This window comes from Haliotis rufescens, unplaced genomic scaffold, assembly GCF_023055435.1.
Source record: "Haliotis rufescens isolate VD_foot unplaced genomic scaffold, xgHalRufe1.0.p SCAF_28, whole genome shotgun sequence".
Classification (NCBI taxonomy): Eukaryota; Metazoa; Mollusca; class Gastropoda; order Lepetellida; family Haliotidae; genus Haliotis; species Haliotis rufescens.
The window spans coordinates 6486107-6501103 of NW_025963979.1; the positions used below are offsets into that span (position 1 = coordinate 6486107).

The window sequence follows — 14997 nt, forward strand, 5'->3', positions numbered from 1 at the left end:
CCATACGCAAAAGTCGAGTGAGAATCAAGCCCTCCACACTTACTCTTGGGCCACAGGCAAGACTCGAGTGAGAGTCAAGCCTTCCACACTTACTCTTAGGCCACACGCAAGAGTTGAGTGAGGATCAAGCCTTCCACACTTACTCTTGGGCCACAAGCAAGAGTCGAGTGAGAATCACGCCCACCACACTTACTCTTGGGCCACACGCAAGAGTCGAGTGAGGATTAAGCGAACCACACTTACTCTTGGGCCACACGCAAGAGTCGAATGAGAATCAAGCCCTTTACACTTACTCTTGGGCCAAAGGTAAGCGTCGAGTGAGGATCAAGCCAACCACACTTACTCTTGGGCCACACGCAAGAGTCGAATGAGAATCAAGCCCTCCACACTTACTCTTGGGTCACACGCAAGAGTCGAGTGAGGATCAAGCCAACCACACTTACTCTTGGGCCACACGCAAGAGTCGAGTGAGAATCAAGCCCTTTACACTTACTCTTGGGCCAAAGGTAAGCGTCGAGTGAGAATTAAGCCCACCACACTTACTCTTGGGCCACACGCAAGAGTAGAGTGAGAATTCCGCCCACCACACTTACTCTTGGGCCACATGCAAGAGTCGAATGAGAATCAAGCCCTTTACACTAACTCTTGGGCCAAAGGTAAGCGTCGAGTGAGGATCAAGCCCACCACACTTACTCTTGGGCCACACGCAAGAGTCGAGTGAGAATCAAGCCCTCCGCACTTACTATTGGGCCAAAGGCAAGAGGCCGAGAAAAGGACACGATTTATCACACAAACACATACACACATACACTCACCACTACATTTATGCCTGTGAACATACATACATTCCCTTGCGTACGTATAACTCGTAGGAGTCACTATGGATCAAGCCCTCCACACTTACTCTTGGGCCACACGCAAGAGTCGAGTGAGAATCAAGCCCTCCACACTTACTCTTGGGCCACACGCAAGAGTCGAGTGAGAATCAAGCCCTCCACACTTACTCTTGGGCCACACGCAAGAGTTGAGTGAGGATCAAGCCTTCCACACTTACTCTTGGGCCACAAGCAAGAGTCGAGTGAGAATCACGCCCACCACACTTACTCTTGGGCCACACGCAAGAGTCGAGTGAGGATTAAGCGAACCACACTTACTCTTGGGCCACACGCAAGAGTCGAGTGAGAATCAAGCCCTTTACACTTACTCTTGGGCCAAAGGTAAGCGTCGAGTGAGGATCAAGCCCTCCACACTTACTCTTGGGCCACACGCAAGAGTCGAATGAGAATCAAGCCCTTTACACTTACTCTTGGGCCACACGCAAGAGTCGAGTGAGAATCAAGCCAACCACACTTACTCTTGGGCCAAAGGTAAGCGTCGAGTGAGAATCAAGCCCTCCGCACTTACTATTGGGCCAAAGGCAAGAGGCCGAGAAAAGGACACGATTTATCACACAAACACATACACACATACACTCACCACTACATCGATGCCTGTGAACATACATACATTCCCTTGCGTACGTATAACTCGTAGAGACGAGACTACGTCTGGTACAGTCAGCACTTACCCCTGACTCGTAATCCACAGGCCGACTTAGCGTCACCACCCCCGTTGTCGCGTTGACCGTAAACATGTCTGCCTTTATGTCATATATAATAGGCTCCTCACCCGTTGCGGACAACGTATAAACGGATGTACCTGGAAATATCAAAGCAACAAAATATATCAATATTTGCAGTTCAGGGTCACTACATTATGATGTTAAGCAGCACATGGGCTTATCGCACTGTTATGATTCTGCGAATAAATTGAGAAATGAAAAAAAACAGGGACTGGTCGGTAAGGAGTCAGTGAAATGTGTCTGATTGTGTATCGGTCTACAGTATAGTCCTGCAAGAACTCAAATATGTTCGTAACAGTCGAATTAGATCATCACATGAACAATATATTTCTTCTTGATATTTAGAGCCTAGATATGGCAACGTTGTATCAGAGAAAGCCTAATACCATAGGAAAGAATAATTTGAATATGTATTACAAATCATAAAAGTATTTCAAGCCTCTAACACACACGTATAATATCAAACAAAACCTTTAGTTTATCATAAGATTTTCTTCTATAATCAGAATTCTTTTTTACTTAGAGAAAACAGTGTATTATGTATACATGTGAAATAATAAATTTTTAACATTTATATAACTCCTCTACTTATAAGAGCTGTATCACAGGTCATATTACTGTAATAGTCCTATATTACATACCAACATGTAAAGCATCAGGTTACCAACATTTTGAGTGGTCATACTTCACCATATGACTATTGCTTGTAAAAGTTATTCCACTTTCTTGTTTCCCCTACCCTAAAATCTAGTCCCGTGGATTCGACTGAGGGGTCCCCCTTTATGTGGTGATTACTAAGCTGTGAGTCCCGGAATGCTTTCAAAGTGTTTTTTTCATCTATGGATATATGACTTTCAAAAAATCATACTGAGATTTTGCCACCCTAGGTGGTACCAATATCTGGTCTGGCTCATGGACCTAAATGTTCCCGATTAACTGTGTTCACCTACCAACTTCCGTAGACTCTGATATTTGTAGACCTCTCATGTTGTTCACAAAAACAGGGGGCTCATCCTCGCCCCAGCACGTCCCTGTACAAACAGACAAGTTGTGACATGGTATTACTATAGTACTGAGTGTATTAATCAAGTACTAGAGAGTGTACACTACTGAGTGCCTATTTCAAGGGCTATAAGGAACAGGGAGTGTAGAAAACTGAGTATCCTTATCAAGGAATATCATGAATATGAGTGTGTACAATACCGGACATATATATATATATATATAAACATTATATATATATATAAACATTAGGAATAGGGAGTGTACAGTACTGAGTATGTATCCCCAGGAATATTAGGAATAGGGAGTGTACAGTACTGAGTATGTATCACCAGACATATTAGGAATATGGGGTGTACAGTGGTGAGTATCTGTCACCAGGAATATTAGGAATAGGAAGTGTACAGTACTGAGTATCTATCACCAGGAGTATTAGGAATAGGGAGTGTACACAACTGAGTATCTATCACCAGGAGTATTAGGAACAGGGAGTGTACAATTTTTTTTAGTATGTATCACCGGGAGTATTAGGAATAGAGAGTGCACAGTACTGAGTATCTATCACCAGGAATATTAGGAATAGGGAGTGTACACAACTGAGTATCTATCACCAGGAGTATTAGGAACAGGGAGTGTACAATACTGAGTATGTATCACCAGGAGTATTAGGAATAGAGAGTGCACAGTACTGAGTATGTATCACCAGGAATATTAGGAATAGGGAGTGTACACAACTGAGTATGTCACCAGGAATATTAGGAATAGGGAGTGTACAGTGCTGAGTGTGTATCACCAGTAATATTGGGAATAGGGAGTGTACAGTACTGAGTGTGTATCACCAGTAATATTGGGAATAGGGAGTGCACAGTACTGAGTATGTATCACCAGGAATATTAGGAATAGGGAGTGCACAGTACTGAGTATGTATCACCAGTAATATTAGGAATAGGGAGTGTACAGTGCTGAGTATGTATCACCAGGAATATTAGGAATAGGGAGTGTACAGTGCTGAGTATGTATCACCAGGAATATTAGGAATAGGGAGTGTACAGTAATGAGTATGTACCACCAGTAATATTAGGAATAGGGAGTGTACAGTGCTGAGTATGTATCACCAGGAATATTAGGAATAGGGAATGTACAGTAATGAGTATGTATCACCAGGAGTATTAGGAATAGGGAGTGTACAGTGCTGAGTATGTATCACCAGGAATATTAGGAACAGGGAGTGTACAGTATTGAGTATGTATCACCAGGAGTATTAGGAACAGGGAGAGTACAGTAATGAGTATGTATCACCAGGAATATTAGGAATAGAGAGTATACACTACTGAGTATCTGTCACCAGGGATAGTAGGAATAGGAAGTGTACAGTACTGAGTATGTATCACCAGGAGTATTAGGAACAGGGAGAGTACAGTACTGAGTATGTATCACCAGGAGTATTAGGAATAGGGAGTGTACAGTACTGAGTATGTATCACCAGGAGTATTAGGAATAGGGAGAGTACAGTATTGAGTATGTATCACCAGGAATATTAGGAATAGAGAGTATACACTACTGAGTATCTGTCACCAGGGATAGTAGGAATAGGAAGTGTACAGTACTGAGTATGTATCACCAGGAGTATTAGGAACAGGGAGAGTACAGTACTGAGTATGTATCACCAGGAGTATTAGGAATAGGGAGTGTACAGTACTGAGTATGTATCACCAGGAGTATTAGGAATAGGGAGTGTACAGTATTGAGTATGTATCACCAGGAATATTAGGAATAGAGAGTATACACTACTGGGTATGTATCACCAGGAGTATTAGGAACAGGGAGAGTACAGTACTGAGTATGTATCACCAGGAGTATTAGGAATAGGGAGTGTACAGTACTGAGTATGTATCACCAGGAGTATTAGGAATAGGGAGTGTACAGTACTGAGTATGTATCACCAGGAGTATTAGGAACAGGGAGAGTACAGTACTGAGTATGTATCACCAGGAGTATTAGGAATAGGGAGTGTACAGTACTGAGTATGTATCACCAGGAGTATTAGGAATAGGGAGTGTACAGTACTGAGTATGTATCACCAGGAGTATTAGGAATAGGGAGAGTACAGTACTGAGTATGTATCACCAGGAGTATTAGGAATAGGGAGTGTACAGTATTGAGTATGTATCACCAGGAGTATTAGGAATAGGGAGTGTACAGTACTGAGTATGTATCAGCAGGAGTATTAGGAATAGGGAGAGTACAGTACTGAGTATGTATCACCAGTAATATTGGGAATAGGGAGTGCACAGTACTGAGTATGTCACCAGGAATATTAGGAATAGGGATTGTACAGTACTGAGTGTCTATCACCAGTAATATTGGGAATAGGGAGTGCACATTACTGAGTATGTATCGCCAGGAATATTAGGAATAGGGAGTGTACAGTACTGAGTATGTATCACCAGGAGTATTAGGAATAGGGAGTGTACAGTACTGAGTGTGTATCACCAGTAATATTTGGAATAGGGAGTGCACAGTACTGAGTATATCACCAGGAATATTCGGAACAGGGAGTGTACAGTACTGAGTATGTATCACCAGGAGTATTAGGAATAGGGAGAGTACAGTACTGAGTGTGTATCACCAGTAATATTGGGAATAGGGAGTGCACATTACTGAGTATGTCACCAGGAGTATTAGGAATAGGGAGTGTACAGTACTGAGTGTGTATCACCAGTACTATTGGGAATAGGGAGCGCACATTACTGAGTATGTATCGCCAGGAATATTAGGAATAGGGAGTGTACAGTACTGAGTATGTATTACCAGGATATTAGGAATAGGGAGTGTACAGTGCTGAGTATGTATCACCAGGAATATTAGGAATAGGGAGTGTACAGTGCTGAGTATGTATCACCAGGAATATTAGGAATAGGGAGTGTACAGTACTGAGTATGTATGTCAAGAAACAAAGAGTGGGTATCCATGTTACAGAGTATCTTATAGCATTATTTCAGATATACTGCCTTTGAATATGCATGGTACATGTGGCAAGCCTATTTTCGTTAATGGGAATACAGATTCAGTTGAGATACATGTCAGTTAAGGTTGATCAACACTGTATCTATCAACAGTTACATGGTTAAGGCTGCACTCACCAATCACACCCAGAAGAAGCGCCAGTACAAGGCTCTCAGACGCCATAGCGAATCAGGGTATGTTCTATAAAATGAAAAGTATTTATTCTGTTACTTACATTTCAAATTGTGTGTTGTTATAGATAGTATTTACTAAAAAGAACACGTTGAGCGTTTACTCACGTACCATTTACTTTTAATACATATATGAAGATATAAGGCATGAATATTCGTTGAATTGAACGGTAGGAATGAATCAATAGGAAAATGAAAGCTAAAATACTCACTCGGTTTGATATACATCATAATCTTAATCGTTGATAGCAAAACAAAGTCCGTAAAAGTATCGGACAAATCGCCCCAACAAGACAGCCTGTCTGGATAATATAGCAGCCCCCATGTACAATCCTTCATTACATTCTTGTTCCGCATGACATACATTCAACGAAAAGTTAGCGTTAGGTATCTAACTGATATCTTACCGTAATATACTGCAAATTTGCGTTAAGTCTCCGAAATGTGAGTTTGAGAGTGGTCATCCATGTTGGATCTCGTCAACGCCCAAGGAGAAACACGTTCTGAGTCGAGATTTGGGATTGTGTTTATGACATGACACCAGATTCCTGTCATTTGTATAGCTTGCACAAACACTTTCAGCGGAGCTCCCAAAGCAGTGTCTGCACAATAACTCCTCTTCGATTAATAGCGGAGACCGTCAATAGAGCGCTACCCCTAATACACAGCGCGGGTATGACACACACTATTGCTACCTATTCTAAGGGAATGTTTTGTGCATAGTGTATGGGTCTGTACGAATACGAATCTATGTTTACGAACCGTTTGTAAAGCGTATCAATATTCGGTGAAATGGAATGGAAACAACGAATGGTTGTGTCATTATTTCAACACTTTAATGATTCGTAGAAAGGAAATGGACTAACAGAAATAACCACATGTTGCCGGGAATCAGGTCGTATGCTACAGGGGTTCATTTAGAATCCACGGCGGAGTACAATGGGCTCACTGTCCTAGGTGTAAAATGGAAAGTAAATTTACATCCAAAATTTTTTTCGTGTGTCACTTTACTGTAACTTCGAAAGCATAGTTATAAGTCAACGAGACGTGACAGTACTGTCATGATGTCTAATAACATAAGACTTGGACAAAAATACGAACATTGATGACACGTTCATGTAAATCCGATTGAATTGTTCTTGTTGTTTTCTCCAATTTTCAGTTATTTAAATGACGGATTGTTTTGTTTTTTAGATCTGCCTTTAAAGTCTCAGGGTGTTTTTTCGTGTTTAATATAGTGTAATCACCATTAAGTAGGCCGCATAAAACACCTAAACATGTATATGTGTCGGACAAGCGTCACGGACAAGGAGCACTTTACATGTACATATGTTTGACGAAAAGCACACATAAATAAATAATACAGGCAATATGTACTTTGCAATATGCAAAGAAATCATTTGTATATGTAGATGACGACTTGCTTGCAGAGGACACACACACACACACACACACACACACACACACACATACACACATACACGCGTGCAAACTGAACTGTATGCAAAAGGCATTGTAGGCACTGTTGGGAATATACAATGTAGGCAATACCCCCTGTTTGTAACTCTGAAAGCAATACGTACTGTGGGCAAATTGAAATGAGGAACCCACTCCAGCTGTACAACTAGTAGTTTCCATTAAACCATCTGGAATGTAGAAATATAACTTTTTATTTGTTGTCATTAAAATATTTTCATCTTGATCTAGATTTTTGAAAACGCGATTTCGCGTTCTGCATCATGTCTTCTTAAATACGGATATCAAAACTGTCAGATGAAAACACGAACCGTAAACAACACTAAGTTGGGAAAGGCCAGGGAAAAGTGCAGTCAATCTGAATAGATCTGTCAATCTTCTTCAGCAATTAAACGTCATTCGAAGGGAGACATACACTTTTGCAGTGTCACATTTCCAGTATTAGTAGCGGCTTTTTTAATAAAGATAGTATTTGAACTGTCTTAAGCTTGATACATTACTGCTTCCAATGGAACATTATTTGGGTATGTCTAATGAAGACCATTAAAAACTTTTCCGTAAGTTGTTTTTCATTTCGAAATAGTTCTTCTTTTTAAGGATAAACTCCCAAAGTAAGGAAGTCATCGAGCAGTACCCAAAGACTGGAAGTCCTGACATTACACATGGCCTACACGACACATGTTGTATACACTTGGCCGTAAAACTACCAGAAGAAAACACATGACGCTGAAAATAGCCTGATAATTTAGGCTACGTTTTGAAACTAACCAGAGCATGAAACGAGCAATCGATTGCTACCTTTAATATGACTGTTTGACTGGCAACCCAGTCCTAATACCATTAGGGTGGCCCAGTTGTCTAAGGCGCCGCGATTCGCTGTGCAGAGTTGCGTCCCTTGGGCACGCCAGAAACCTATGATTGTGGGTTCGAATCCCGGTTCGCCCCAATTATGTTTCTAGGTTTGTCAGCATCACACCCGTGCTTTGTCAGGCTTCATTTTTCCCATTCTTCAACATAAATGTTAAACTGAGGCGCGTTTGGTGTGTCAAAATCCTCCCGTGTCGATACATTGGGACATGTATTATACACAGACTGTCAACAGATTCACAAACATTTAACACGGCATTAAGTATCGCTTCACAAAGCCGAGCTATAGCAGCAGACACAATTCGACCGTGAAACCCGTTCTACAAGATTGTGTGTCACAAACAGCCGACCAGGAGTGGGTGTCTTTCGTGGAGAAAGAGTGTGCTTCATTATATAAAGTTGGCGTGGCTTTAAGAATGCAGACCAACTCCCGTGGCTTTAAATATGACTCCTTTAGTTTGGTCTATGCATGTTCTCACAATGCAGTATCTGTGCTGCGTGCTGAACGCTTTGCGGCATTTCTGGAGCATGTAATTATTTGATCCTTTTCATGACCGAGGGATACTTGGATGATGGCCATATTTTCTCTCCACTTACGATAAAAGTGTTCATCCCGCCAAGCCTGCAAAACACCAGCGTAAAAAACAGCTACAAAGTGGTTTAAATTATAATATTTGGTTATTCGCCTGTTCAATGTTTATCATAACAAATTCATTGACAAAATCCATACCTGGTAACAGGAGACAGAGCTACACGCCCTAAAAGAGGGGTGGTGGAACACCTCAATTAACAATGTCAATATCGGGTGTGATCACCATTTGCGTTGATACAGGCGAAGCAGCCACGGTGCTTTGAAGACACCAAATGGTTAAAAACAGCGTTTGCACAAAGGTTAGAACATGATCTCGAGCGATGTCGTCCAGGTAGTGTACGCCACTCAAATTGTCATTAACACTGATGAGTTGTGTTCTCCCATGAGTTGTGATGCCACCCTATACCATTACACTTACACCCCCAAGCTGACGACGTTGAGTAACGCAAGCGTCGCAAAAACAATTCCCCTGTACGCCTGTAGAACCTTGCATGACCACCAGATCCTGAAACCTGGACTCACCTGTGAACAGTATACTTTGCCAATCTAGTCTTCTGAACCTCAGAGCCTCTACACCATGCTAGGCGTGCATGATGGAGCCGTGGAAGCAAAGTTTGACGTATTGCTTGACGTCGGGGCCGGACGTTGTGCTCCCTCAACCGGTTGCATCGATCCGACCACTAAATTTGGTCTCAACCCAGGAATTGTCCGATCTGTTAATATGACAGTTTAGTATCGATTCCGAGGATGCACCAACTCAATATGGTTGTCATGTTGACGTGACGTCATACGTGGACGCCCGGCCGAGGAAAGTCATGAGTATTGCCCTGCTGTAGAAAACGTCCCCAAAGAGATGATTTTATTTTTCGATGAACATTAAAATGTCCAGCAACTTCGTTTTCGGCCATTCCTGTTTGAAGCATACCCACGGCGCGTACACGATGATTTAAAGCAAGCCGTGACATTGCGTAAGCGTTGTATACGGTTAGGCCAAAGAGCTTTAATGAACACCTGATAGCTCAACATTCATGTTGTGCTGTTCACATTAATGTACCACGTGTATGAGTTTCATGCTCCAACAAACTCGCAAACATCCAAATTGTGCGCCTTGCATTAACATGCAGGTGCATACTGTCAATCACCTTAAAGTCATGGTGAATATGTATTGAAAAATGCACTACTTAATTTCAGAAAAAAAAATGTTTTATTGAACATTATGTGAAGCACAGATACTTTTCTCCGTTAGTATATATGAGTGTGATTTTCAGAAAGTGGCTTTGCTTGAAAATGCAGTATATGAACATGATATGTGGGCTTTTGCAAACGTCATGCGTGTGTGTTAATATCAAATTTATTCCCTACGGGCATGTGGTAGATCAACAATACATTCCTTTCCCCGTGGGAATTCAGGGTAAAATTGATCCCTAGTACCCTGCGTTTGTCTTAAGATCCGACTACACTAATGTTCGGGTGGTTACAATATGAATAATCGTAAAACAACATTCATTCATGTAAGCTATGATGTCGTAATAAAATATAATAAGATATATAGTACTTGATTGCACGTGGAGCAATTCTTTGAACATCACAAGAGAAAATATGAAAGACTGTAACTTATTACAGATAACATTCAATTTTGAAATAATTTCTGGCGAAACCAAAATGTCATGAAAATAACTTTTGCTAAAGTTATCATGGGGAGTGTGTATTTCAAGGTACACTGTCAATCGTAGTTGCTAGACAACTAGGACTAGCTGGGAGAAAAAGGTGACTTTTAACAAAGGAGGGTCTGTTGTTGCTAAATTATAGCATATTTGATCTATTGTCCCTGCTAAACACATCACCACGTTACAAAGACATTTGGCGGACCCGGACGAAGAGGTATTCATTTCATTGCGACAAAGCCCCTTTCTCAAACTATCCAACTGCTTTTGATACTGCAACAAGACCGAAGAAATAGATGTGAAGTGAAATATGGTTTAACGTAGGGTTCAAGACTTTGCTCGTATGTAGCGTCGAGCATGCACGTATGTGCGTGCGTGTGTGCGTGCGTGTGTGTGTGCGTGCGTGCGGGCGGGCGGGCGTGCGTGAGTCCTCTGCAAGTTGTCAACTACATATACAAATGACTTCTGTGCAAATTGCAAAATACATATTTCCAGTATTATTTTATTTATGTGTGCTTTTAGTCAAACATATGTACATGTAAAGTGTTCCTTGTCCGTGACGCTTGTCCGACACATATACATGTTTAGGTGTTTTATGCGGCCTACTTAATGGTGATTACACTACATTTAACACGAAAAAACAACCTGAGACTTTAAAGGCAAATCGAAATAAACAAAGTACAATCCGTCATTTAAATAACTGAAAATTGGAGAAAACAACAAGAACAATTCAATCGGATTTACACGAACGTTTCATCAGTGTTCGTATTTTTGTCCAAGTCTTATATTATTAGACATCATGACAAATTTGGACTGCTGCCCGCTGTCAGGTGTCGTTGACTTATTAATATTCTTTCGAAGTTACAGCAAAGTCACATACGAGGTGTTTCTTCCAAATATAGATGTAAATTTACTTTCCATTTTACACCTAGGACAGTGAGCCCATTGTACTCCGCCGCGGATTCTGAATAAACCCCTGTGGCATACCGCTACCAAAATCACTACAAGTTCTGTTGGTCAGAAATCATTGTGTTAAATCTAGGGGAGACAACCCTGACAACCTAACTAATGGCGGGAAATGTAACCACTACTGGAGTATCTTGAACTAATGTAAAATACAACCAGATAAGAGATAATTCTGGAATGAATTCCATTTTACTGAAGGTGGAGGTGTTAAAGCATTTGCTTGTCATGGTTAACTCCCTAACATGATATGTGATATTGCTGGAATATTGTTAAGGTGCATAGAATCATACTTTCTCATTCTCAATGTATATTTTACAGAACACTCTGGACGAAGTTGTGACCGTGACCCTCGAAAACTGCAGCTCAGAAGTGAGAGTGTGGATCGGAGAAAAAGTTTAAAACGTGGGGGATCAGCCCGATCTCGCAGTGAGTGCCTTATTAGGCCTTTTTCTCTATAGTTACTTGGCTTACGGTTGTTGTTTTAATATTCCAGTTAATCTTTTTAGAGCATTTTCTTTTAAAAATAGATGGTAGGATGAGATGTTGTGTGAATGTTAACCTTCTAGAACCTCATAAGGCAGCTTGGGTTGAATAAAATTCGAGTGCACAGTGATCCATTGACCAGGTAATAATATAGCGCTTTGAGCATGTTTATTGGTGTGGAATTGGTGCATTATATAGCTGTGTGGCAGCTTGTACTAGTCCGGACTAATGGCTGTTTGCTACTGCTAGTCCAACGACTTCTATACTGCAAATGTTTGTAAGGTACGTACTTAGACATAGCGAAAGGTTCCATTGGAAGCATTGATATACTCACAGCCAAACATATAGGGAAGTATGTTCTTAAGAAGAGATATTTCAAATGTGTACCACTTAATGACAAACTAACAATCACTCATGTGTTACCACAGTGTGTCTTTATTCTTTATTTATATATATATATATATATATATATATATATATATATATATATATATATAAAGCACAGTAAAGTTCTAACTCTCAGGCACAATATAGTAATAATTAAATAAGTGGAGTAAGATTGAACACAGTTTATATGTGTGTGTGTGTGTGTGCGTGTGTGCGTGCGTGCGTGCGTGCGTGCGTGGCTGCTTGTACTAGTCTGGACTAATGTCAGTTTTATAGTGTAAGCCCACCGAGATACCATGCCGATGTGTACTGACTTCGATCATCAAACCCTTGTTGTATCCTCTTAATGTCAGCGCCAGACAGTGAAACGACAAACAACAAATAACAATTGTTCTAATGTGACTGATATACATTCTGTGACGACGATCTGTAAATAATCGAGTCTGGACCAGACAACCCAGTGATTGATATCACGAGCATCGATCCACGCAATTTAGAGACGATGGCATGCATCAACCAAGTTAGCGAGCCTGACCACCCGATCCCGTTTGACGCCTCTTACGACAGGGCTTGCTGAAGACCTATTCTTACCCGGATTTTCACGGGTAGAATCTGGTTTGACGCGACCGGGGATCGAACCGCCAACCCTCCACTCTCCGGGAAGACGCTCTATCGACTAGACCACTGAGGTGGTGTTGGATACTATACATCCTTTAAGCTAACCCATTTCCAATTCATAGGTATTAACACACAACTAGCCTTTGATATAACGATATAAAATGATAATAATGTAACCATTGTTTGAATATTTCTATTTCATTGAGCACAACATTGTAATAGAAAGCTAATTCAGCAGGTAAAAATGCTATTCACTTTTCAGAAAACAAGGGTTTTTTTAAGTAGGGAAAAGTTCCTTTTTCTAAATGATTGTCAAGCCAACACATGTATTATCTCCAAGTAGCCCACTGCGCTATTCGATCAAACGCTAAATAACACTAATTATATTCGTTGAAGAGATGGTGTCCACACATAGTGAGCATCACATTTGAAAAAAGGTGAGGTGAAACTTATATAGCGTGCGTGCGTGCGTGAGTGATGCCGTGCCGCAATTAAACATGAATACCCCTAAGACACAGTATACTAGTCCTTGTTTTTAGCCCCTTAATGCCGAACGCCAGGTATGACGCGACCGGGGATCGAACCAACTACCTCTCAGGGCGGACGGAGGCGGTCCATTTGAAAAGAAGGGTAAATGTACCCTAACATAGCTAGTTGAGCTTTGTGAAGCCTAAGGCAGCTCAGAAAACCCACGAGTAGCCTAAGATGGCTTAGATAACAGTTTAATACTTTGCTTAATAAGCTTAGATCGCCTGTGTGTACCCTAAAATACACAAAAAGTCAAAAACTTTGTAAAGTGCTAGATAGCAAGTAGAGCTTGTAAAGGCAAGCCCTGAATTACATTTTCAGCTGGGGTAGGTTTATTCAAAACCGAGGCAGGGAGTCTCCAATAATAATGACTATAATACCCGAGCAAGTAAATGGAGCCAAGAGTCAGCAATATGCATGCATCAGCCACATAACGTTTGACCTACGACAGACACGATCACTTGTTAGTGGTATAAAATGGTTGCCTCGAGGCTTGCCGTACCCAACACTCAAAGTTATTGAGAGACGTAGCACCTACACATGAACAAGCCAGCACTGGACCTGGACAAGCCAGTTGGAATATCACACGGACCTTCCTTTCTGTGACAGGACCTGAACTAGTCACTTGTAGAGTCAACTAGGCCTTCCTTTCTGCACTGGACCTGAACAAGTCACTTGTAGAGTCAACTAGACCTTCCTTTCTGCACCTGGGCCTGAACAAGCCACTTTTAAAGTCAACAAGACCTTGCTTTCTGCCCCTGGACCTGAACTAGGCAATTTCAAATAGTCAAATAGTCAATACCTTATTTGTAGCACTGGGACCTGGACAAGCAAGTTGTAGTCACCAATACCACCCTTGCTGCATCTGGGCCAGGACAAACCAGCTGTAGTCACCAATACCTTATTAGTAGCACTGGGACCTGGAACACCCAGCTGTAGAGTCACCAATACCTTATTTGTAGCACTGGGACCTGGACAAGCCAGCTGTAGAGTCACCAATACCACCCTTGTGTAGCATCTGGACCTGGACAAGCCAGCTGTAGAGTCACCAATACCTTATTTGTAGCACTGGGACCTGGACAAGCCAGCTGTAGAGTCACCAATACCTTATTTGTAGCACTGGGACCTGGACAAGCCAGCTGTAGAGTCACCAATACCTTTTTTTGTAGCATCTTGACCTGGACAAGCCAGCTGTAGTCACCAATACCATCCTTGTGTAGCATCTGGACCTGGACAAGCCAGCTGTAGAGTCACCAATACCTTTTTTTGTAGCATCTTGACCTGGACAAGCCAGCTGTAGTCACCAATATCATCCTTGTGAAGCATCTGGACCTGGGCAGGCCAGCTGTAGAGTCACCAAAACCTTCCTTATAGCATCTGTCCCTGGACAAGCCACTTGTAGAGTCATCAATACCTTCTTTGTCGCTCCTGGACCTGGGCAACCCAGCTGTAGAGTCACCATTATTGAGTGAGGCGTTAAATAACAAACAAACAAACAATATGATAATAGATGTCTTGTGGCCTCACGATCGCAGAATGCAAGTTACAAGGTCATGACAATTGAAACATAAAGGCATAATACTGGTACTGATTTAT

At 41.5% G+C, this 14997-nt stretch overlaps 1 protein-coding gene across 2 annotated transcripts in view; it reads right to left on the bottom strand.

Moving 5' to 3' along the window:
- LOC124139300 (cadherin-23-like) overlaps positions 1 to 6505 on the bottom strand; it is a 72981-nt gene extending 66476 nt beyond the window's left edge. Inside the window, exons 1-4 of one of the 2 annotated variants that reach the window (XM_046506268.2) lie at positions 6228 to 6505; positions 5767 to 5830; positions 2572 to 2652; positions 1568 to 1698 (exon numbers count right to left, since the gene is read on the bottom strand). In XM_046506268.2, the coding sequence (XP_046362224.2) occupies positions 1568 to 1698; positions 2572 to 2652; positions 5767 to 5812 (258 nt within the window). In that variant the 5' untranslated portion in view covers positions 5813 to 5830; positions 6228 to 6505. Of the gene's footprint in view, positions 1 to 1567; positions 1699 to 2571; positions 2653 to 5766; positions 5831 to 6032; positions 6177 to 6227 lie in introns of those variants that run through there. The other variant, XM_048402695.1, reaches the window with a different exon arrangement.
- Between the last annotated feature and the right edge of the window lie 8492 nt (positions 6506 to 14997).